The sequence below is a fragment of the Equus przewalskii genome, chromosome 17 (genome assembly GCF_037783145.1).
Source record: "Equus przewalskii isolate Varuska chromosome 17, EquPr2, whole genome shotgun sequence".
Taxonomy (NCBI): Eukaryota; Metazoa; Chordata; class Mammalia; order Perissodactyla; family Equidae; genus Equus; species Equus przewalskii.
The window spans coordinates 72,062,436-72,086,108 of NC_091847.1; the positions used below are offsets into that span (position 1 = coordinate 72,062,436).

Consider the following 23,673-nt stretch of genomic DNA (forward strand, 5'->3'; position numbering starts at 1 on the left):
GGTGTCGGGATGAGGGGGCTGGAGTGGAGGGAGGAAAGCGCAGCTGTGTGTTCCTGCAGTTCCCAGGAAGGCCTGTTACAAGAAGCCTTTTCCCTCTGTTCTCCAGGCCACACTGTGGGGTCAGGAAGGTCATGCACTTCCCCCAGCTGAAGAGCAGCTCTCAGGAGAGGCCTGTCCCACAGCACTGTCTCTTCACTGGAAGAAAGAAGGGCGGGCTGTGCCTCCACACTGAGCATGCGCGGTGATGATCACTGTCCATTTTCTACGGGAGGAGGAAGGTCATCCTGCGACAGGATTCTGGCACCTCCTACTGCTCCTACCGCCCATCCCTCTCAACCCCATCCCCCGCCAAGGGACCCCTCCCAGCCCCAGAGCACTGGCTTTCCTGGCACCAGGCCTCTGCTCAGTCAGGCCTGCCTCTTAACCAGAACTGCCTCCTCCTCCGCATTTTCTCTACCCCTAAGATGTCTCACTTATTTTAGAAGGCCCAGCCCTCAACCTCCCCCAGGACCTCCCAGCAACGCCTTCCCAGCAACATCTCTCAGAATTAGCAGTCCCTCCCTCCGTGGCCCCTGACTTGGTTTACACTTAGTTGATTCTGCCTTGAGTTTAGCCACCTCTGAGGATGGCAGGACAACCTAGGGGGCCCTGGAGGCAGAAGAGCCAGGTTCAAATCCTGGCCCTGCCACCTAGAGCCATATGACCTCAGGCAAGTTACTGGACCCTCCTCGGAGCCTCTGTTTCTTTGTCTGTAAAATGGGGAAAATAACAGTACCTACCTCCTGGTGACTTGTGAGATGGAATGAAATGATGCTAACAAAGCTCTTGGCACAGTTCCTAGTGTATGGTCAGTGCTCAACAAGGCTGGCTGGTATGATTTAATGCATGTTTTTACTCTTTCCCCAACATGCCCATCCTGGAGGGCTTATGGAAAGAGCGAGAGAGCCAGGGTGGGCACAGGAGTAGGAAGGATCTGGTGTCCACTTAGTCTCACCTAAATTCCAGGGTCATCAAGATAGCGCCATCCAAACAGGAGGAGGGAAAATATGTCCAAGGGCCAGATAAACATCCTTTCTAGTCAGTCCTGTGATTGGAGATAATCCTATGTCCCAGGGCCGGATAAACATTCTCTCTAGTCGGTCCTGTGACTGGAGATGCTCAGGATCAGATGAACAAAATCAAAATATGCTCAACAATGTGGGAGGTGTCACCTGACAGAGGAGCTGACCGGACAAGCCTTTCATCTTTGGTGAACAAAATCTAATTGCTGCCACAGCCACCTGTAATTACTGGGGTGACAGAAAGCTGGAGTGAGGACCGACCACAGTGAGTAGGTCACAGGATGCATCTCGTTTCCTGTGGGCGAGCATCTGTGAGCAGCTAGGAATAAAGACTGGTAACCAGGAGACCAGTAAGAAGAGCCCTGGAACACCAGAGAAGCTCAGAAAACACAGTTCTGTGTCTAAAAGACAATGGACACATTAGCTGACTGCTGGAGTTTTCCCAGGAGTAACCCACCACAAAACACAATTTGTGGAAAGGTTACTGATGAGAGAAGGTGCCGGCATATATAGCATCAGGAACCATGTACCCTAAAACCTAACCAATGAAAGAAATGTTTAATACTAATGATGAGCATGTATTTATATGTGACAGCATTTAAACTTGGATTTATTTTAGATAATACACTTAAAATGACATAGTGATAATGGAAATGATTTGACTTATTTTATAAAATAAACAGGATTTTCTAATAATTTTCATAAGGGCCTGGGGAGAGGGGTTTGAGACAAAGAGAAATGAAACTGTTCTTGCCCTTAAGTTCATGCTTTAGTAAAGGCAATAAACATGCATGTGTAAGCTGTCATCTACACCTGTTTCAATCTATACCAGGGCTCAAAATGGGACCCAAATCTGCACAGAGATGTTCTGTTTGGCTGGCACAGAGGTTTTTAAAATCTAAATTGGAATGTCTTTCTTGGGGCACTAATGCTCCAGTTCAGCACAGCCCGCGCGCCACCCCCCCCCCCCCCCCCCCGCCCATCTTTACACACTGGCACCACTTGCTGAACTCTGAACACTTTTGAGTTGACAACTGGGATCTGTACTTTTCCTTCTAAGTGTGCACAAGCCTTTGAACAAAAGCAGTACCATTTGGACCAAATAAACTGCAATCCAGAGACGTGCTCTGAGGCACAGGTGATGCCATAAATATTATGGGTGGGTTTGAGAGCCAGGCATTGTGGCAGGTTCCATCATTCACAGATGAAGGAGGAAGCATCCCTATTCTAGAAGGGCTTCAGATACTGAACTGACAAAGGCTCCAAGTGAAATCGAGGAATACCAAAAAGAGGATGTTATATGAGAAGAAAAGTCTAGAGAAGTAGGAGTTGCTGATTCTAGGCAAAAATTAAATTCTTTAGAAAGAAACATCCTTAGAGAGGAATCACCGACATTGATGGAGTTCTTAATATGTGCCAGCCCCTGATCTAAGCATTTTCCATGGATTATGCTCAGAGTGGATAGGAACTATGAGTAGCCCCATTTTACAGATGTGGAAACAGAGGCACAGAGAGGTTAATTACCTAGCCTAAGGTCACACTGTGGGTTCAGCTGCCTACCTGGTAGGCAGCCGAGCCACAGCTGGAACCCAGGCAGTGTGGCCACCAGGGCTCACACTCTTAGCCATATTCTATGCTGCATCCCAAGGAGAGACCTTCCACTAGACTGTACTGGTTTCTTGAAAATATCCCGTGGGAACCAAAAACTTTCTTTCTAGTTCAAGGTTCTTGTCTGACATTCAGTATCCTGAGAGAAATCACTTTGTGCAAGAATATAAGCGCAACATGCATAAACAATAGGTCTAGTTTTCAAGCTAACGGAAATTAATAAATTTGGCATTTTGGTTTATAAATCAGTCTCTCATGAGCTTAGACAGCGCAAATCAGTTCCCCAAAGTCGAATCACTCTTGCACTGAGCTAAGAACAATCAAGTTTCTCTAGGTGATTTGTATGCATAATAAAGTTTGAAAAGCACTAGCTTCAAGGCATAAATGTGATAAGACCTGCCTTCAAGCACTGCCCTGTCAGCAGAAAAACAATTTTTTGAGCACAAACAAAATTATTTATTTAACTAGTCATTCATAAATTTCATAACTCACTACTTTATTATCATATTTAACAGTCTATAAAATATGCACAAAAATATAAATTAAAATTATTTTAAGAACTAGAAGTAGGTATTCCATGGCCCCCAGCGGATCACCTTGCACACTTTCTGAGATGCCTATACTCCCCTTTTTGGAATCTACTGCCTTAGACCAAGGATCTTACCTTAGGCCTAGACCATGCAACTCAGACTGGCATCTTCCAATCTTTGAAGGCTGCGCAAAATCCACATCAAGAATAATTTCTACACTGTGCATTACCACTTCATGGATGAAGCCCACCAGAATGGATCTAAAAGTAGGGGTTCGGGGAAATCTGTGTCCAGGTAATGTTTTTAAGTAATTCCAACCTGTTCTTATATGTCCTAGTTTATAAACATCCTCTTACCATCCGATAAGCATGAACTATGCTTGGTTGCTTCACCTCTCGGGGCTGGGCAAGTGGAAGAGACTGGAAAAGTACTTGTTTACCACATGACTGGCTCACAGCCAAAGTGAGAACATCTCTGTCATCTGGTTCAATGCAAAACAGCCAGCTCTTCCTCTTTACAGGCTCTTCTTCCCTACAAGTCAAATTATCCCCGAGGCATCACGCTGAGCACAGCAACCTCTTTCTTATCTGGCGTTCTATTAAGCAGAACACGAATTCAGCCACCTGTCGGTGTAATTGAGAGATTCAAGATCTTTGCAATGAGGACTCGCCTTTGGAGCCCTGAGCTGCCACATCAGAAGTTCAACTACCCTGTAGGTGCCCAGCCGTGAGGAAGCCGGGCCATGTGGAGAGGCCACAAGCAGGTGTGCAGGCCAACAGCCAGCATCAACCGTCAGACATGTGAGTGAAGACACCTCTAGATGATTCCAGCCCCATCTGTCAAGCCCCCCAGCTGACAAGTCTTTCCAGCTGAGCCCAGACATCATGGAACAGAGAGAAGCTATGCCCTGTCTGAGCTCCTCACCCACAGAACCCATGAGCATAATAAAATGGCTGCTTTATGCCACTAAATGGTAGGGTGGTTTGTCACACAGCAATAGTAACAGTCTCTGTGAGATTCTGAAGTGTTCTCTGAATTATTAGAGAAAGACAACATTATGTTTAGTGTTAAATGGCCTTATATGTTTTCTAGTTCAGGGCAACCAGGGAGCCATTCATACACGATATACAGAGCAACTCTCAAATGAGAATATTTATTAAATCCCAACATCATTTCTTTTGTATACCAGTAAATGGCCAAATACTATATTTGCAGGATAATGGTGGCTACGGTCACTTCAGTGTCCCTCGAAAAGTAGTTCTTGAATTCTGTTCCCTCTCCCAGAAATGAACTGGCTCCTCCTCCTCCTACAGCTCTTCCCTTCTCTATTTATTATTGCTCAAGCCAGGAGCCCAGGAGTCATTCTGGGTACCTCTCTCTTCCTTGGCCCTCACATTTAACCCATCGGTAAATCCTGTATGTGCTACCCCCGTGATACACCTGGAAGCAACCCCCGCCTCTCCACCTCTAGCAGATACAAGTCATCCACGGAGTGGCGCCCCCTAGAGCTCATGAATGCACACGGCCCTGCCCACAGCTACCACCCTGCTCCACACTGGGCATTTCCACCCTCTCTCCAGCTATCGGCTTCCCGCTGGCCTCACAGCCTCTACCCTTCCCTCACAATCCTCCCTTCACCCAACACCCAAGGTGACTTTTTAAAGTATTTATCAGAACTTTTTGCATTTAGAATGAAATCTAAGCCCTTCACTTCAGTTCTGATCACCTGGCCCTGCCCTGTCTCCCCTCCAAACTCCTTTTCTTCCACTTTCTCTCACTCACTGTCCTCCAGCCACAATGGCCTTCTTTCATCTCCTGGAACTTGCCACTCTCTCCCCCCCACCCCTCAGGGCCTTTGCTCGTATCTTTATCCAGACTGGACATAACCCCATCTTCTCATGGCCCCTGTTTCTCATGGCCAGTTTCAGCTTAAATGTCACTGCCACTCAGAGAGATCTTTCCTGACCACCTTCTGTTCAGGATCAGAGCACATGGTGGGCTTCCTTCACAGCGGTCTTCTCAACTTAGATGGACCGAGTGACTCACTCCCTTCACCTGTTTACTGCCCGTATCTTCACTACACTGAAAGCTCCTGAAGGCAAAGACCAGGCCTGCGTCCCCCACCAGTGTACCCCCAGCACCTAGCCTGGCACCTGGCACACAGCAGGTTCAATCAGTATAGGCGGAACGAGCACGTTAACCTGCACACGGTATAGCAGCACCCCTGTAGTACCACCCCTAGCCCCCGAACTTTTGTTTTCCTTCCAGTCCGACCATGGACTCGTGGTTCTCAAAGTGTAGTCCACAACCAGCAGCATCTGCATCACTTGGGAACTTATTAGAAATGCAGATTCTCAGGCCCTGCCCCGGACGTCCCAAATCAGAACCTCTAGGCAAGGCCCAGCAATCCGTATTTTCATAACTTCCAGGATTCTGATGCACACTCAAGTTTGAGAACCGTGCCCATAGACTATTCCAGAGACTCCTATCCGATGACAGTCTGTCCCAAAGTATAAGTGTATTCCACTGGTTCTGAGGGACAGTTCCAGGTGTCAGGTTAAAACTGAAAGAGAAAAAAAAAGACATAGGCATTCGAAGCCTAATGTCTTTGGAAAACACTTGTTCAAGAAAGTTGAATAGGTTTCCTTATGGCAGGAATTCTCAGAGCCTTTGATATGACAATATGCATGGTAAACCCTAAAACAGGGAAATTTGCAGCAGCACTTCCCAATTTTATTTAGCCATGAAATCTCTTTTCTCCCTCTTCTAAACACTTGTCAGATTTGTTCTGGACTCTGAGAAACACTTTGGGAAATGTTGTCCTAATGTATTCTTCTCCAGAGAAAATCTTTCTAACACCTTTCCAATTCACTGTGCCTACAAGAGATATTAATAATGTCTGAGTCACTGGCAGCAACTGCTTTAAGCTTTGTGCATCTTTATCTCTTTTGCTCTTTCCTAGATTGGAAAATAAGTGCTTAATATCCAAGCACGTCTTCATATATATTTTTAATATCGGTAAAAAGAATCTGATCTTTGTTAAAGCCTGAAATGTTTATAAAGGCAAATATGGAAGGATAGAAAATGATGGCAATTTCAAGTTGAATTAGAAAGAGAAGCAGAGTTGAGTCTCTTGTCCTGTACTGGAGTGAGAGTCACTATCCAGAGTTCAGTCCTCCAATGAGCATCGGAGAACCAGCTTCATGTCTGGGGTTCTGGGAGAGCCTTGGTTTTCTTCCCCAGTTGATGGAGGGGGGATGGGTGGGATTCTCTGATGATGAAGTGGAGAACTGCACAGGTGACTGAAAAATTATTGGTCCCAGCTGACAATCAGTAACCTTGAAAAGGCCGAGCCAGCATGGAAATAGGAAGCTAAAATATTCATGCCAAACATCCAGTGTTTACTTAATCAGGACTAATGATTAGCTTCTTAATGAAATTTTACAAGCTCAGTTGAACACAGAAAACATTTGCTTTCCTAAAAGCAAATAGGTCTGTTTGTGCTGTGATCTGACATCTGGAGCACAGAAGACCCCCAACCCTCACGAGCACAGAGGCAGGTCTGTTTGGGGACTTCCGACCTTTCTGCAAAGATGAAGGCGGTCAAAGTGCGATCGGAGAGGGAGGGTGGTGACCAATGAGTTGGCCGTGAACACATCCAACACATTCATTGGTTTTGAAACTGCAGGATTTAATGCCACAGAGCCTGACATAAACCTTGGGCATTTGTGCTAAACAGAGCAGCTCTCACAGAGAGGCAGGGATAACCAAAGGAGCCAACATATTCAGTGGTGATTCCAGAATGTGTTTGGGAGGGCTTCGGCGTCCCAGTCTAGCTGGAGCCGCTTTCACATTTCAGGCAAACTTTTTACTTAGGTTGTACGTAAAATTCAGTAAAACAGGAGGAGGGATGAATAGATGGAGCACGGAGGATTTTTAGGACAGTGAAACTATTCTGTATGATTCTATAATGGTAGATACATGTCATTACACATTTGTCAAAACCCATCCAGGGGCCGGCCCAGTGGCGCAGCAGTTAAGTTCGCATGTTCCGCTTCTCAGTGGCCTGGGGTTTGCCGGTTCGGATCCCGGGTATGGACATGGCACCACTTGGCACACCATGCTGTGGTAGGCGTCCCACATATAAAGTAGAGGAGGATAGGCACGGATGTTAGCTTAGGGCCAGTCTTCCTCAGCAAAAAGGAAGATTGGCAGTAGCTAGCTCAGGGCTGATCTTCCTCAAAAAAAAAAAAAAAAAAAGGAAAAAAACCCATCCAGGTACAACACCAAGAGTGAACCCCTAATGTAAACAACAGACTTTGTGTCAATGATGTGTCAATGTGCCTTCGTGGATTGTAACAAATGTATCCCTCTGTTGGGGGATGTTGATAATGGGGGAGGCTGTACGTATATGAGAAATCTCTGGACCTTCTGCTCAATTTTACTGTGAACATAAAACTGCTCTAAAAAATAAAGTCTATTCTTTTAATTCAATAAAATTCAAAGTTTCTAAAGATGTTTTTAGTCGTACTTTATATAAGATTCAGAAAACATCAACTGCCCAAATAAAAAATTACTGTTATTATCATTACCATTAGCAGTAGTAGTAGCTTGGAGAAGGAGATTGATAAAGATGGTGGGTGGGCTCAAAAGCTCCCCCACCACCCCCACCCCCGCACTTCCTGACAGTGTCACTGATGGCAGTGCTCTATTGCTCTAGGACTCGTGGCCACACAGGGAGGGTACAGTGACAGAACATTCCTACTTCTATTGTAGCACTGACAATTCCTTTTGATAACTTGGTTAAACATCTGTCTCAGCCACCCGATTATGTGGTCCAGGAGGACAGGAACCCTGTCCTATTCATCCCACAGACCCAGCTCCGGGCGCAGTGCTGGGAACATGGTGGATGCTCACTAAATGTCTGCCGACTGAACAGACGATGTGAAACAGCCGTGGTCAGATAGCTCACTGAACTGCCGCATGTGTTAAATACACTTTTCAAATATTCAAGTTTAATAGGGTTCGAGGAAATATCCCAATCAAATTTAAGAAATGCAGTAACAAAGCCTGCTTTGAAATTGCTAAATAGCTAACTAGAGTCTGACTCTCTCTCTAGAAACAAGATAGTCATTGTACAGCCCTGGTGGATTTTTATGAGCAAAATGCAAAACAGGGTCAATCATGGGATCTTTCTAGAACAGTTTTATATTTAGCCAAGGACTGCTGAGTCATTATTCAAAATTACGGGTGGTAAAATCTTCCTTAATTTTTTCAATTATATCTACAAAATCTACCAAAAGCATTATCCATAAAACTTCGTCCTCAAGTATTCTTTCACTAGGAAGCTCAGAAAGAAGACATTTCAGTGTGTCCTAAAGAAAACCCAGGCACTGCTGTTATTCTGTGTCTGAAGTCAAGATGTCATGTTAGAGCAAAAACAGACTTCTCTGACATTTAGAATCTTGTTGAAAGCCAAGAATTCTGATTATTACTTTAGGACAACTCAACATATTTATTCTCTAGATTTCCTTCCTTGAGAGAAGAGCCATTAAAGGTTTTCTAATACAAGAGAACTGCATATTGAAATATATAAGAAGAAGAATTCTATCTTCTTGTTTTTCTAGCTTTATTGAGGTATAACTGACAAATAAAATTGTAAGATATTTAAAGAGTCCAATGTGATGATTTTTCGAATTAACACACCTATCACCTCATGAGTTTCCCATTTTTTTTTAGATTCTATGTGTAAGTGATACCATGCAGTGTTTGTCTTTCTCTGTCTGGTTTATTTCACTTCACATAGTACCCTCCAGGTTCATCCACATTGCCACAAATGACAGGATTTCCTTCTTTTTTAAGGCTGAATAATATTCTATTGTGTATACACGACATTTTATGTATCTGTTTATCCATCCACTTAGTTTGTTTCCATATCTAGACTATTGTGAGTGATGCCGCAATGAACATGGGAGTGCAGACATCTCTTCCACGTCCTGTTTTCATTTCCTTTGGATTTACACCCGGAAGTGGGATAGCTGGATCACATGGTAGGTCTATTTTTAATTTTTTGAGGAACCTACACACTGTTTTCCATAGTTGCTGTACCAGTTTACATTGCCACCAACAGCACACAGGGTTCCCTTTTCTCCACATCCTCACCAGCATTTGCTGTTCCTTGTGTTTTCGCTAATAGCCATTCTAACAGGCGTGAGGTGATACCTCCTTGTGGTTTTGATCTGCATTTCCCTGGTGATTAGCGGTGTTGAGCACCTTTTCATGCACCTATTGGCCATTTGTATGTCTTCCTTGAGGAAATTCTATTTCCTAAGGTGACAAGAACAAAATGACAATTCCTGGAAAAATAGAATTTTACAGTTAAATGTATTCACTGGTGCAGAGTAAAATTCACTCTGTAAAAATATCACGTACAATGATCTTATTTTTACAAAGAGAACGATCCTTATTGAATACCCTTACTTGGTCCCCCTTCTAACTTACTTTTTTCCAAGTGTACAATTTGATAAATTCTTAAAATTTTTCACTGTGATAAAATTTATCATCTTACTCATTTTTCCAACCCATTTCTAGGTCTGTTACAATTGTTACCACAGGTCAGACTCATAGAGTCCCTGACAGAAGGGTGATATAGCCATGATTAAAAGTCTCTGGCCAAGAATGGACCCACTGTGATAAAATCCTAGAAGGATTAATGTAGGAATATGAAATATATGAAGAAAATGCTCATATATCCACATGGATAAATCTCCAACACATAACGTTGAGTGAGAAACAGCAAGTTACAGAGGATAGAGTGTTTGCAAATGTAATGTTTTTACAGATACACAACACCATCTATTGCTCCAGCACATATGGACCCAATACACACACACAGATTTAAGGTATAAGTAAAATTAGAGTCTATGAAGACAAGGATGGGGAGGATAGACAAAACTTCAGGACAGTGGTTCCCCCGGGGCAGAGAGGCAGGGAGGGAGGTGACAGGTCAGGAAGCCTGAAAGAGGCTTCAGCTGTGTTCATCCGTTCCCAGTTTGTGCCAGCCCCCCTGGAGCCCAGGAGGCGTCAACAGGAACAAAGCCACATCCCGGCTCTCATGGAGCTGACACGCTAGTGGAGGGAGATGCTCAGAAGACAAACAAATAAATATACTGTCTCTCAGGTGGTGAAAAGTGCCAGCAAGAAGAGGTTAGAGGCTGACAGAGGGGAGCTATTTGACACAGGAAGCTCCAGATAAGGTGGTATTTTATTCAAAGACACAAATGACACTAAGCGTGTGTTTATGTGGGGAAAAACCTCCACATGTACAAAATTTCATTTTGTTTTTTTAAGTAAATATGGAAAAGTGTTAACACTTTTGTTAGCTCTGTGGTGAGCTCATGGTTGTTTTCTGAATGTTTGAAAATTTTCATAATAAAACAAGAAGATTAAAAAGAAGAAGGCCCACTACCATCAATTCCAGGAATATTGGGAGAAAGAATGTCGGACATCTCCAGATCCCTTCTACATGGAGTATCTTGGGCCTGTGGTTAGAGATCCTATTTCCTTAGGAGCCCTGCACATATTGGGCCCCCTGAGAAACAGCCAGTAGTGAACAATGCTGCCTGACCACTGGGTTATACATGCTTTCTTTATCTAGCTATCTGTCTGTCTATCTATCTATCTATCTATCTCTATCTACCTACCTACCTATCTATCCATCCACCCATCCATCTATCTTTGCTTCCAAAATAAAATACATACCTGTTCAAACACTGAGTGTCCCCTATTTGAGAGAGAGAAAGGCAGAAGATGAAAAGCCAGTCCAACATGTGTGTTTTAAATAGGGGGAGAGGCATATATACAAGACAAGTGAGGACCGAAGATGCAAATCAACATGAAGCATTGATGAAAAAGACAGGATCTCTAGGAGCTGGAGGGAAAAACAACACAGTGTCTGTACTGGGGAGCTAGTGAGCTGCCATTATTACCTGCTCCAGTATCACCCTTCCCCCTCTCTCCTCCCAAAGAAAGGGATATGGTACCTTAGTGATGTTCTGTTCCCACACACTCAGCCAAGCAGGAGAAAAACAACGCCCAGCTACATGAATCCCTCAAGGCTTCTTTTGGAGATAACATAAATTGACTAAGAAATACACCAGGAAGGATAATGAGTGTCAGCTCTAGCGCTATACACCCCCAGAGGTATGAGTAAACTTTTGGTGAATGGATGAATGTAGATGAGGTTGCCTCATGGCAAAATACATAAATGATATTTTCTTGTACTTAGGCATTTCCTAGGTCACACAAATCTCTTACCTACCATGGCAGAGACTGCTGGTTTGCTCCAACATCTCTATTTCCTTCATAATAGACAGTGATTTTTAGTTGAGTACATGGCCATCTGATGAGGTTCTGGACAAAATATAAGAAATCGTGTCCTGGGGCCAGCCTGGTGGTGTAGCAGTTAAGTTTGCGCACTCTGCTTCGGCAGCCTGGGGTTTGCAAGTTCCTGGGAGCAGACCTACGCACTGCTGATCAAGCCATGCAGTGGCAGGCGTCCCACATATAAAGTAGAGGAAGATGGGCATAGGTGTTAGCTCAGGGCCAATCTTCCTCAGCAAAAAGAGGGGGATTGGCAGTGGATGTCAGCTCAGGGCTAACTTCCCTCGGAAAAAAAAAAAAAAAAGAAATAGTGTCCTTAGTGCAAGTGTCTTTAAAGAGAGGGGGCATATCTTTCTTCCACCTTCCTCCTTCCTGCTAGCTGGAATTTGGATGCGATGGCTGAAGCTCAAGTGGTCATTCTGGACAATGACTTGGAAGCCACATGCCAAGGATGGCAGCACAAAGAGAAAAAGATTGACTCGTCCCACTGTGGAGTATCACGCTACTCCTGGACAGCCTATCTCTGACTTGTTGTATGTGGGAAATAAGTAAACTTCTACTTTACTCAAAACTATTAAATTTTAGTAAAATAAACTTCTATTTTACTAAAAGTTACTCTCTTACTGTTATTGGTTTTCTGTCTAACGCAGCCAAAACTAATCCTAACTGATACAGGTATATCATTTCATCTCCCTAATCATAATCTTATAAAAAGTTTATCATGCCCATTTTGTAGACAGAGAAGTGAGGCCAGAGCAGATTAACTGCTCAAGGACACAGAAGCCAAGGCTTCTGCCTCTGAGCTTAGCCCAGTGTCCCTTTCACTACGCCATACTTGCATTTTGGTGTGACTGATATGCATTACATGCCAACAAATAAGAGAGATCAAGCAGAGACATACAAAGTTTAGTTGTGAAGGTGTTATATCAGAAGCTCTGAATATGCACATGTGGGAGTGGGGAAAGCCTGGAAGGAGTGTAGAAAGGGAGCCGATGAAGAAGAAGGTGACCTGCGTTACACTTGCGTGACTTCAGAAAGTCCACAGCAAGAAACCCATAGGCGTCCTAGACTGACTGCAGGAACATCCTTTAAGCAGAAAGTTGGCAAGTGACATGACTATAACCAGCTATGCAACTTCCCAGGGAACACCCCCTCCCCGCCCAGGCTTCCACCCTAACTGAGCAACATTCATTTAAGCTCTTGGCATTTCTTTCTTTTCAAGTCAGTTGTAATAATAACAGATCTATAAAACTACACTTGGAAAGTCTTCTGGTTGTCATAATTATATAGTTATTTAACATTTGAAACTGAAAGTATACATCCTTGGTAAAAATCAGGGCTGGCATAACCAATTGATCTAAAATATACCTTATATCTTTTTGTATGTGTCTGAGGAATATTGGCCCTGAGCTAACATCTGTGCCAATCTTCCTCTATTTTATGTGGGATGCCACCACAGCGTGGGCCGAGGAGCAGTGCTATAGGTCCGGGCCTGGGATTCGAACCTGTGAGCCCTGGGCCACTGAGGCAGACCGTGTGAACTTAACCACTACGCCACCTGGCCTGCCCCTGCCTTACATCCTTTTAATTTAAGCATGTCTTTCAGGAATAACCTGGGTATGTGGTTATATCTGCCCAATTCATTTTAAAAATGAGTTACCTCTTTTCCACAAGCTTAAAAAATTTTCTGATTATAAGTAAATTGTCATTGTAAAAGAAATTAAAAAACAAAGAAAACCAAAAACATGTCTGGAAACCTTTACTTGATTTTTATCCTAATCAAAACAATCAAAAATTATTTTTCCATAATTTATCAGATAAAATGTGATTCATACTCCTAAGTAAAAATACATTAAATTTTACGATATTGCCATCTAGAATCTCATCCATACACATTTTCAGTCTTCAACACCAGGTAAGGAGGTCCCCCCTGAAATTCCTCCAAAAAGGGGGAGCATGATGGTAGAAGGAAAGGATTCTACTGAGATGGAACAGCTCCCACCACCACTTCCTCAGGCCCCGGCTAAAGCCACGAGAAAGGCCCTCGTCATGTGATAAAAGATGGCAGCACACAGTATGGGTAATAAGCACCTTGTCACTCAAGTGTTTTCTACACTTATTCAGACAAATACAATAAGTACATTTTAAAAGTTATATCCTGGGGCTGGCCCTGTGGCAGAGTGGTTAAGTTCACACGCTCCGCTGCGGCGGCCCAGGGTTTCACGGGTTCAGATCCCAAGAACAGACATGGCACTGCTCATCAAGCCATGCTGAGCGGGCATCCCACATGCCACAACCAGAGGGACCCGCAACTAAAAAATACACAACTGGGTACTGAGGGGATTTGGGGAGAAAAAGCAGAAAAAAAAAAAAGAAGATTGGCAACAGTTGTTAGCTCAGGTGCCGATCTTTAAAAAAAAAGTTATATCCTTATACTAAATATGGGCAACTTTGGAACCTGGTTTTTTTGGCTTTACTGTGTACATGCGTTTTATATAAATGTATTGGTTTTTACCACTTATCAACATAATATATGGTCACTGTTAAAAATATTAATAATACATAATGGATAAAGAAAAAAGCAAAAATCCCACTATCTAGATTCAACCTTAATTAACTTTTTGGAGAACATTCTTCTAGATCTCTTCTTATATTTATATATACACATGATAAATACTGTTTAACAACAGGCTGTTTCACTCAAAAATATATCTTGAAGATCTTACCTATCAATGAATATATGTAATAAGTAAAAATTGATACAAACCACTCTTTTAAAAAATAGTGTGATATTACTACATATGGATGTACTGTAACAAATTTAAGAAATAAACTACTGGTGACTTCTAATTTCTTCTTATTATAAAGCACACAGCAACAAACCTTCTTATACATATATAGTTGTCCAGTGATTTCCCTGAGGGCAAATTCCCAGGCGTGGTGTTGCTGTGTCAGAGTGTGCACAATCGGAATGTTGACATAGACGCCCAGCCGCCCTCCAAAGGCTGGTAGAAATGACACTCCCCTCATAGGCCTCAGAGCATCCCTTTGTTTACACCCTCCTTGAGAGCCTATTTTCACCTTTGCTGATCTGACGGGTACAGATGACGGGCGGCTGTTTTATTTGAACTCTTAGAGTTCAGGTGAGGTTGGACCACACCCTTTCATACGTGTTGGCTATTTCCATTTTTCCTTTGGTGAGTGTCCTCTGCATGGTCTTCACCCATTTCTCTATTTGGCTATTTATCTTTTTCTAAATAATTTGCAAGAGTTCTTCATATATTAGGAACATTAACACTTTTCACACATATTATACATATCTTTATCTTTTAGCCTTGTATATAGCGACAATATAGAAAAGTTTACAGTTTTTATATGTTGAAAGGTATTTACTTTTCCATTATGGTCTTTATCTTTGCCATTATGCTTAGGAAATCCTTCCCCATACCAACACTGAAAAAATATCCCCCCCTTGTTGTATTACACTACTTTCATCTTTTAATTTTCTACCTCTAAGTTTATCTTGGTACGAGAAATTAGGGGAAGGTTCAGCTTTTTACCAGCCAGTTGTCTCAACACAATTCACTCAATAATCCATCTTGTCCCAGTGGTTTCTAACGCGTCCTTATTTTATACCAAATGTCCACATACACTTGGGTCTAATTCTGGACTCTCTAATCTGTTCCTCTAATTTGATTGTTTATTCCTGTGCCAGTAACACACTGTTTTAATTGCTATACTTTTACAATTTGTTTTAATATATTTGTGGAACTCTCCCCTCATTGATTTTCTTTTTCAAGAATTTTCTCACATGTTTATTCCTCTAGGTAAAGTTTAGAACGATCTTGTCAAGTTTTGCCACCCCAAGTCCTACCACCCAATTCAACTGCACTGAACGAATACACGACTTTCAAACAATTGAGTCTTCTTTTCATCTAAGAACAACGTAGCTCATTTCCTCACATTTACATCCTCTCCCCAAATTTAACGTCAAATGTGAAGAAAAGAGCCATAGCCCTTTATCCAAGAGACGCTCACATTCTCAAGCTATTTACGAAGTGTACGTTTTAATTGCAAGATTTTTCTTTGTGCTGTAAAAATGTCCAGCAATTGCAAAATAATACTAATGCCATTATGCTTTATGTTTAATGTCTCCACAGCTCCAAAACACCCACCTCTACTATCTAGAGAGTGCAAATCACATAGCCTTGTAAGATTTCTACTTCACGGAGGATGGCTCTCCAACCTCTAAGGCCAGGGCTGGAGAAATGGGGCCTCAAACTGCTCAGCATCCCCGGGAGGATAATTAGGAACGATGCTAACCAGACCCGCCTTCACACACTTTAAATGGCCGTGAAGCCACATCACTGCAGCCTGCTCAGGGCCGTCTGGAGTTCGTGAATCATTCTCTACAGGACACAGGTCATAGCTTCCAAACCACAGCCCCACACCCTGGGCAGTGGGCCAGCAAGGAGCAGAGGCTGTGACAGGATTGCCGGCATGTGCTGAGAGACTGGCACCTACCCTCAGGACAAAAAGCACCCTCCCAGGGCTGTGAAGGGACCACCAGCCTCCCTGCTGCCTAGTGAGCCAGAAGTGCTGTCAACGCTTGGAGAACACAGGCCACTCTCTCCCTAGAACACTGGGCCCTCGGCCTCAGGACCATGCTTTAGATTTCCAGAGGCAGGTGGCCAGAGAAACCTTAACTGCTGTATATTTGCTGATCTCATTCACAGTTAGCAAAACGGTGGCCTGCAGGCCAGATTTGGCCCAGGGATGTGTTTTCTTTGGCCCGAACAATGTTGGATCATTTTTTTGGAACCAACATTTAACAATTTAGAGATTTCCTGTATTTTCTCTTAAAAACTTAAAAAGTCTGGGCCACACTGCGCCTGCATTCCTATGCAGCAACTCTCGGTGAGAGCCGAGTGGGTCATCAGGCCCAGTGACCATGCACGTCCATCATTTATAGGACTTGAGGTTGCCACTCCCGCCTGCAGCTTCCTTATTCCCAGCAGCTTCTGATTTAGGTCTGATTTAGAGGGTACCTAGGTCTCAAAGCTAACAAAACATCTCAAGTCTTTATCCTCATACCAAATTCCTTATTGAAAAAGAAAAATCAAGTAATATATATGTAGGTGAGAGAAAATACACAAAAACCTGGAAGCTTAAAAGGCTGTGCTATATAGGTTGTATTTCTAAGGCATTTGACATGATAGAATCAAGCTGAGAAAAATTTAGAGAAGATATTAAATTTATCACTCAAAGTTCTTTAGGTAGAGCCATATTGCACCCTTCCCAGTAGATTCAAAAAATACATTCTATTTTTAAAAGAAATAGTGCAAATTTCCAGTTATAAAATAAATAAGTCATGCGATGTAACGTACAGCACGGTGACTACAGTTAATAAACTGTATTGCACATTTGAAAGTTGCTAAGAGAGCAGATCTTAAAAGTTCTCATCACAAGAAGAAAAGTAATTACGTATGGTGATGGATGTTAATTAGACTTACTGTGGTGACCATTTTGCAATATATATACATACCAAAAAAAGAAATAGTGCAACATCTCTATGCAAACACACAAGAACAAAGAACCAGTTAACTATTGATAATTTGCCTCATTCATTTTTACAAACCCTCATCATACAGTGTTGGCACAGCTTCTTTCTTCTCACATGGATCTTGGGACTAGCAGGCTACCATCACCTGAATCAATGCCCACAGTTAAGAGCTGCAGCTTTACTAGCTGCCTCCCCTTTGTCTCACTATAAGTTCTTTGCCAACATAAGTTTTTCACCCCAAGATTTATACTATTATATTCACGTATCATCCCTTTCCTTCTTGGAAATGGAGAGACTAAGCAAAAGGTACCAATGTACTTGAGCCAAATCCTGTTAGGGCTAATAACAAACATTAACAGCTGGACAAAATCATTTTTTTATATAAAATAGAAGGATTAAAATAATTAACTTGGGGACAACCCAAGTGTAAAAAGACATCTTTGAGACTATTGGAACAAAATAAAATCGAATATGCACTGGATAGATGATACTGAGAGATTATTTTTAATTTATTTGGTATGATAATGGTTGCACGCCTGTGTGCGTGTGGTGTGTGTGTGTGTGTGTGTGTATTCATTCTCTTTGTGATGGCTTTAAAAAAAGAAATAAGTATTAGGGGTTTGCTATCCCATGGGACTTACAAATCTTGGAACTGTCATCTTTTACAATTGTAAGAGACTTTAAACATCACTTAGCCCAGCCATGGGAAGGAGGTTTCAATTAACAGGCCAATTTCAATTTAATAGCACTGTCCTGAGAAGAAATTTTGGTCTTTAAGACTCAAAAAATGTCATGAACCATTAGCAACGTTGGCTGAGGGCACACAGGAGAGAGGAGCCATACGTGCCACTGTCAGTGCCTTCAGAACCTCCCATCCAGTGGTCTTTCAGGGAGCTTATTACTTGTCAAGTCAACTCATTACTTCTTTAGACAGCTCTGTCTATTTACTTATTTCTTCTATTTTGAGCTGAAATCTTATTTTCTGCAGCTTACAACCACATGACATAATGGTAAGCCTGGTTCCATTTTAACTTGACAGTGTTTGAACTATGTGGGACACTTCTCCTGTCCTTCCCAAGTCTATCGCCAGTTTCTTCAATCAATCCTCACATGACACGCTTCCCTCCCTGTCTTCACCACTCACCACTGACAGGCGCCGGTCTGTCGCTATCTCTCCTCCAGCGTGGCACAGTAAAACTCTCTGTTAATGTCATGGTGTCATAGCATAATCCCAAAAATGCCTTTAGGGAACTCAAATCTTTGTTTTTAGAATCCCTGTGTTCATTTTGAATTCAGATGCTCTACCTTGGGCCCAATTTGGTTAGTCTGAGGAAGCCTCCTAAAACCTTTCTTGTTATCAGCCACATCTGGGTGAATTTAAATGGATTCCTCAGAGCGTAGAACTGTCTTCCAACATTTCCAGGTCCTGACATGCCACTAGCCAGAGAAACCACAAAAAAACTCAGAGTACCCTTCCTCAGCCTTGAGAGTCTCCTCAAACCCATCTACAGATTTTCATTCTTACGAAGAGAATTTTCAATCTCACAACTGAAGCCCGAGGGACACTAAGTCAGGCACTGTTTGACAACTTATCCTCATGGACAAAAATGAAAAATAGGCCACGACACATTGGCTCCACTTAAGTAATAAAGCGAAGTTTAGTCACTCACTCGACATGTGTTTCAAGAACTGGACTGGGCTATTGAGCAAATGAGAATGAATGACAGCGATCGTGTCATTAAACACATAGTCCCTGAAAACTAAAACACAGGTATAAATAACTCAAATAAAGTGATCAGTGAGGTACAAAGAGCTTTGGGAATTGAGAGAAGAGGTGGGTTTCTTTGGCTGAGTTGGAAGGTGGCAGAGAAGGCAGCAGAAAGGAAGTGAGAATTAGGAGAATTAACAGGGGAAGTAAGGGCTGGCTTGGTGGTGCCGCGGTTAAGTTCGCACGTTCCGCTTCGGTGGCCCAGGGTTCACCGAGTCGGATCCCGGGTGTAGACATGGCACTGCTTGGCAAGCCATGCTGAGGCCGGCGTCCCACATATAAAGTGGAGGACGATGGGCATGGATGATAGCTCAGGGCCAGTCTTCCTCAGCAAAAAGAGGAGGATTGGCAGCAGATGTTAGCTCAGTGCTAATCTTCTCCAAAAAAAAAAAAATAGGGGAAGTAGTAGGTCTGGAGGGCAGATGGGATTGGAACAGAGGAGAAGTGAGAGAAGACTAAATACCAATGGGTTGAGTCATTTGGTTTGGATGAAGCATAGGGTTCATGAATACTATTAGTGGGAAATAAAGTTTGGCAAAACACAAGAGGCAAAGCTGAATGAGATTCCTTCCTAGATCAGCATCAGCTAATCAAAGCGTATTTACACCAAATAACCTGTGACCCATCAGAAGACACAGCGAGGGTGGGAGAGAAGAAGAAAGGCCACAGATCAGAACCTAGGACAGAAAGAAAAAGGAAGCGAATCAATAGGGGCAGAGAGAGAAAGAGCACAGCGAGAAGGGAAGAAGACAAATACTGGCTTCCCGCCAACAGGAGGCTCCTCCTTATTTATTTTCCTTCCTTGACATTGAAATGTGCCGGTTAGCAGCCACTCTTCCCTCCTAAAATGAGTCTCCAGGCTGAGATTTCTAATCCTTATTTGTCTTCCATCCCCTACGCCCTCTGTTAACAACCACTTCCCCTAAACCGCCTAATCCACCTTCAGCAAAATAGTCAAGGCGACTGACCGCTCATTAGTGTTGGCAAAAGAAAAGCAGGACCTGAAGAGGCCACCTCAGTGTCCCCAACACCCCTGACACTAGGGCAGGGGATCAAACCACCTTCTTGTTCTCACCTGAGGGAAGGGAAAGGGGACTGAAGAGGGAGTCTGAGGAGGCGACAGTGGAGGAAAGGGACCGGGAGCCTCGAAGAGCCATTCCATCAACCTAAGGAACTCAGCCCCTCCTTGCGTTTGTTCATTCACTCATTCAACCACTCATTCATTCATTTATTCCTCTCCTTCCCTTTATGCCACCTTTCTCTGCTGCCACACATCCAACAGACCACAAACACAAAGCCATTTCCACAGTAACAGCCCTTAGGTCTCAGTTTACACAACCCTTCACCAGTCCTTCATGACTGACGCAGGCCCTGACACAGGGGCCTGGATTTTCCCTTTCAAAAACACACCGCAGTATGGTTTCCCTTTGTTGCCTTCTCGCCATGTTGTAAGCTCCATGAGGGTAAAAGCTGTCTTCTCACTGCTGTATCCCTAGCACTTAGCACAAGGTCTGAACTCTGTAAACAACTGCTGAGTGAATAAGACATGCACAGAGAAGTAGTGAGACCGCTCAAACTCCCTAGAATTCTGTAAGGTGAAAAACTGGTGTGGTCAAGATTGCTGACTAGTCACCAAAGTCCGTGTTCTCTGACTCTTTCGGGGCACAGCCACACTAATCTCCCAGGCTCTCATCTAGTTAGGTGTGGCATGTGACTGAGTTCTGGTCAATGGGATGTGAGTGGAAGTGATGATGCCACTTCCAAGCTGACCCATAAAAATCCTCCCGCGCCTTGCCTCTATGCTCCATTTTCCCTTGTGGCTGGCAGAACTGGAAGCAGACCCCTCAGGTGACCTTAAAGGATGATACCTGGGACCCTACGTGGAAAAGGGGCCCTCTGTTCTTATCTGTTCGTAAGAGAACTAAACTTCTCTTATGTTTGAGCCATGATACATTTAGGAGTCTACATGTTACAGTAGTTAACCTACCTACCTAATTCAGTAATACAGTTGGGTTACAACTCAAGTTAAGCTCTCCTACCCTTTACCAGCCAACAACTGTTTGTCACTTTCCTAAGAAGAAATAAAGGCTATTCAGAAGACAGTACGATCTCACTTGGTATGTATGACTGAACAAAAGTCCTATTTGCTCACGATCAGGAAAAGATAGCAACCTTGCCTTGGGCTTGCCCGGGCTTGAGCCACAGCCACAGAACGGGCTGGGCAGATTCCAGCGCTGTCAGAACACTGGACAGTCAGCTCCCTTGCCTTGCCTCCTCTCAGAAGTACAGGTCACGCCCCACAGGCCCTGGACAAATGCCCAAGTGCCTGCTTGAGTAGTCTGGCCCTCGCCTCTTCTGTGCTTACCTTGCAAAAATGTCACAAAACATTGCCCCGTTGTTTTCAGGGCCTACTGGAGAGAAGCTGTCAACAGCTTTTTCAAAAAGCCACATCAACCTGCATGGCCACAGAACAAGGGTTGCACCAAATGACTCACCTTGTGAATAAAGCATTCAGCCGACCGGGTGGAGAGACAACCTTGCACATAATTCATTTCCCCCCGGCAAAGCTCTCACACTGAGATGGGTTTGACTCTTTTGCTGTTTCTACCTAACACTAGAGATTTCAAAGAGAGCTCTTCTCCCTGATGGACTGGAGCAGTTAGGCAATTGAGTTACATTAAGAGAATTAGTAGCATATACTGCATATAATTGCTTGTTCGATCTAGGTCTCAAAAACTATCAAAAGGGTAAATTATTGACTAACTCTTTTCACCTTTCTTCCTTGCAGGTTTGTTTGTTTCAAGAACTTCCAGATCCTGTGGTTCTTAATCTTTTGGGGGTCATAGATCCTTTTAAGAATTTAATGAAATGCCTTTACCCTTTCACAGAAAAAAATATATGTCCACAAGTGCACATGTACCTTACATACAATTTCAGAGCGCACACAGGATGCCTAGTTCATCCATGAATCCCAGGTTCACAGGCCCTGCAGGGCAGAGGTTAGCAAACTTTCCCTCTAAAAGGCCAGACAGTAGTGTTTTTGGTTTTTCAGGCCACATACAGTCTCTGTCACAACTATTCAACTCTGCTGTTGCAGAGTGAAAGCAGCCATGGCTGTCTGCCAAGAAAACTTTACTTACAGACATGAAAATTTGAATTTCATATAATTTTCATGTGCCACAAAATATGATTCTTCATTTCATTTTTTTTCAGCCATTTAGAAAATAAAAACCATTCTTAGCTGGTAACCTGTACAAAAACAGGTGATGGACCAGTCTGTCAACCCCTGCTGTAGGGCATGGGTTCTAGGTGTAAAAACACTACATCTTTATTTTCACTAACTTCTAATAGAAATTTCACGTTTCCATCCATTACGAATGTAGGCAGCAAACCTCAGTAGTGGCAGCAGTAACTGTGATTTGGTCACCAACAGAAATCACAGGTATGTTCATACCCCATTATACTAGTCACACATAACTCAAAATATTGATCATGCTCATCACTATTTTTAAATTATGGCCATTACTAGATCTTCTGCTGTATCTTGCTATTTAAATGTGTTAACAAAGAAACATATATATTATTACATCACACATTTGATTTTTAACAATTTGATAACTATATTTCAATATAATTGATTTCCCTTCTAACCCTATAGATTTTATTTCGTGGATTTAAAAACAGAATTCTGAGAAGCAGTCCAGAGCTTTCACCAGATACTAAAGAAGTCCATGGTACAGGAAAGGGGAAGAGGGCCTGAGTGGGCAAAACCATAGCATCTCCTACCAGAGCGTTGACATCTTCAGTTTTGTGGATGAGCATCCGTATCTCCTCTGGATCACCACTGAAGATTGCTTGGACCAGTGGTGGCTGCAAACACAGGAGAATTTGAATGAGAACTATAATTAAATATATTTGATTGCATTCAGATGCAGATGGCTAAAAGATTTGTTCCCCAAAAGTTTATTCAACAATTATCAATTGGCAGACAAAGATAAATATAGCTCAGATCCACCCTCACTAGAAGTCTAGTGGGGGAGATATTTGCACAAAGAAATAACTATAATACGATTCAAAAGCCATGACAATCACATCTAAGCTGGGGCTATGAGTATAACATAAACATCACTCATAGTTGAGGATGTCCTTGAAAGCCCCTTAAATTCTCCATCAAAGAAACTCCCAAATCTGTGGTCTTGTGCATACAGCCCCATTGTTCCCCCATTTTTTCTTAGACAATGTTCCGCAGTACCCTCAAACAATTCCCTTCCTAAAAGATGGAAATGGCCATGTTCTGACCACCTGAACACATTTTTGTCAATGTTTGGAAAACCCTTGAAATCATTCCCAAACGTTCCCCATAACGTTAGCCAACAAGCACTGAGTGTTTAAGGTGGGATTACATCCCACTGCCGGCTCAAAATATAATGGCAGGGTGCAAAGCAAGAAGGGGTGTTACTGAGTGCTTATCATTGGACTCACATCCACTAAACGAGACCCAACATACAGCAGAGGATTTATAAAGGGCGAGGGAAACACAGCTGGAAGATAAACTAGCTCTGCTTGGGTGGCAGGTAGGGTGAGAAGAAGAGTGCATCCAGAAACGCTTCCTGGGAGACGTCTTAATGAATAAGTGTGCGTTGCAGACAGGGCAGGAAGGGCATTCCAGGCAGAGGGATCAGTGTGTGCAAAAGTGTGGATACGCAAGGAACTCGATCTATTAGAAATGCTGTCGTCAACCTGGTGATTAGAGTGTGGGGT

At 43.0% G+C, this 23,673-nt stretch overlaps 1 protein-coding gene across 15 annotated transcripts in view; it reads right to left on the reverse strand.

Moving 5' to 3' along the window:
- The window catches only part of ANKRD44 (ankyrin repeat domain 44), a 348,643-nt gene that overhangs the window by 181,200 nt on the left and 143,770 nt on the right, over positions 1-23,673 (reverse strand). For all 15 annotated transcript variants that reach the window (XM_070580487.1, XM_070580486.1, XM_070580483.1 and 12 more), the window contains one exon: positions 22,699-22,782. In XM_070580487.1, the coding sequence (XP_070436588.1) occupies positions 22,699-22,734 (36 nt within the window). In that variant the 5' untranslated portion in view covers positions 22,735-22,782. The remainder of the gene's footprint in view (positions 1-22,698; positions 22,783-23,673) is intronic.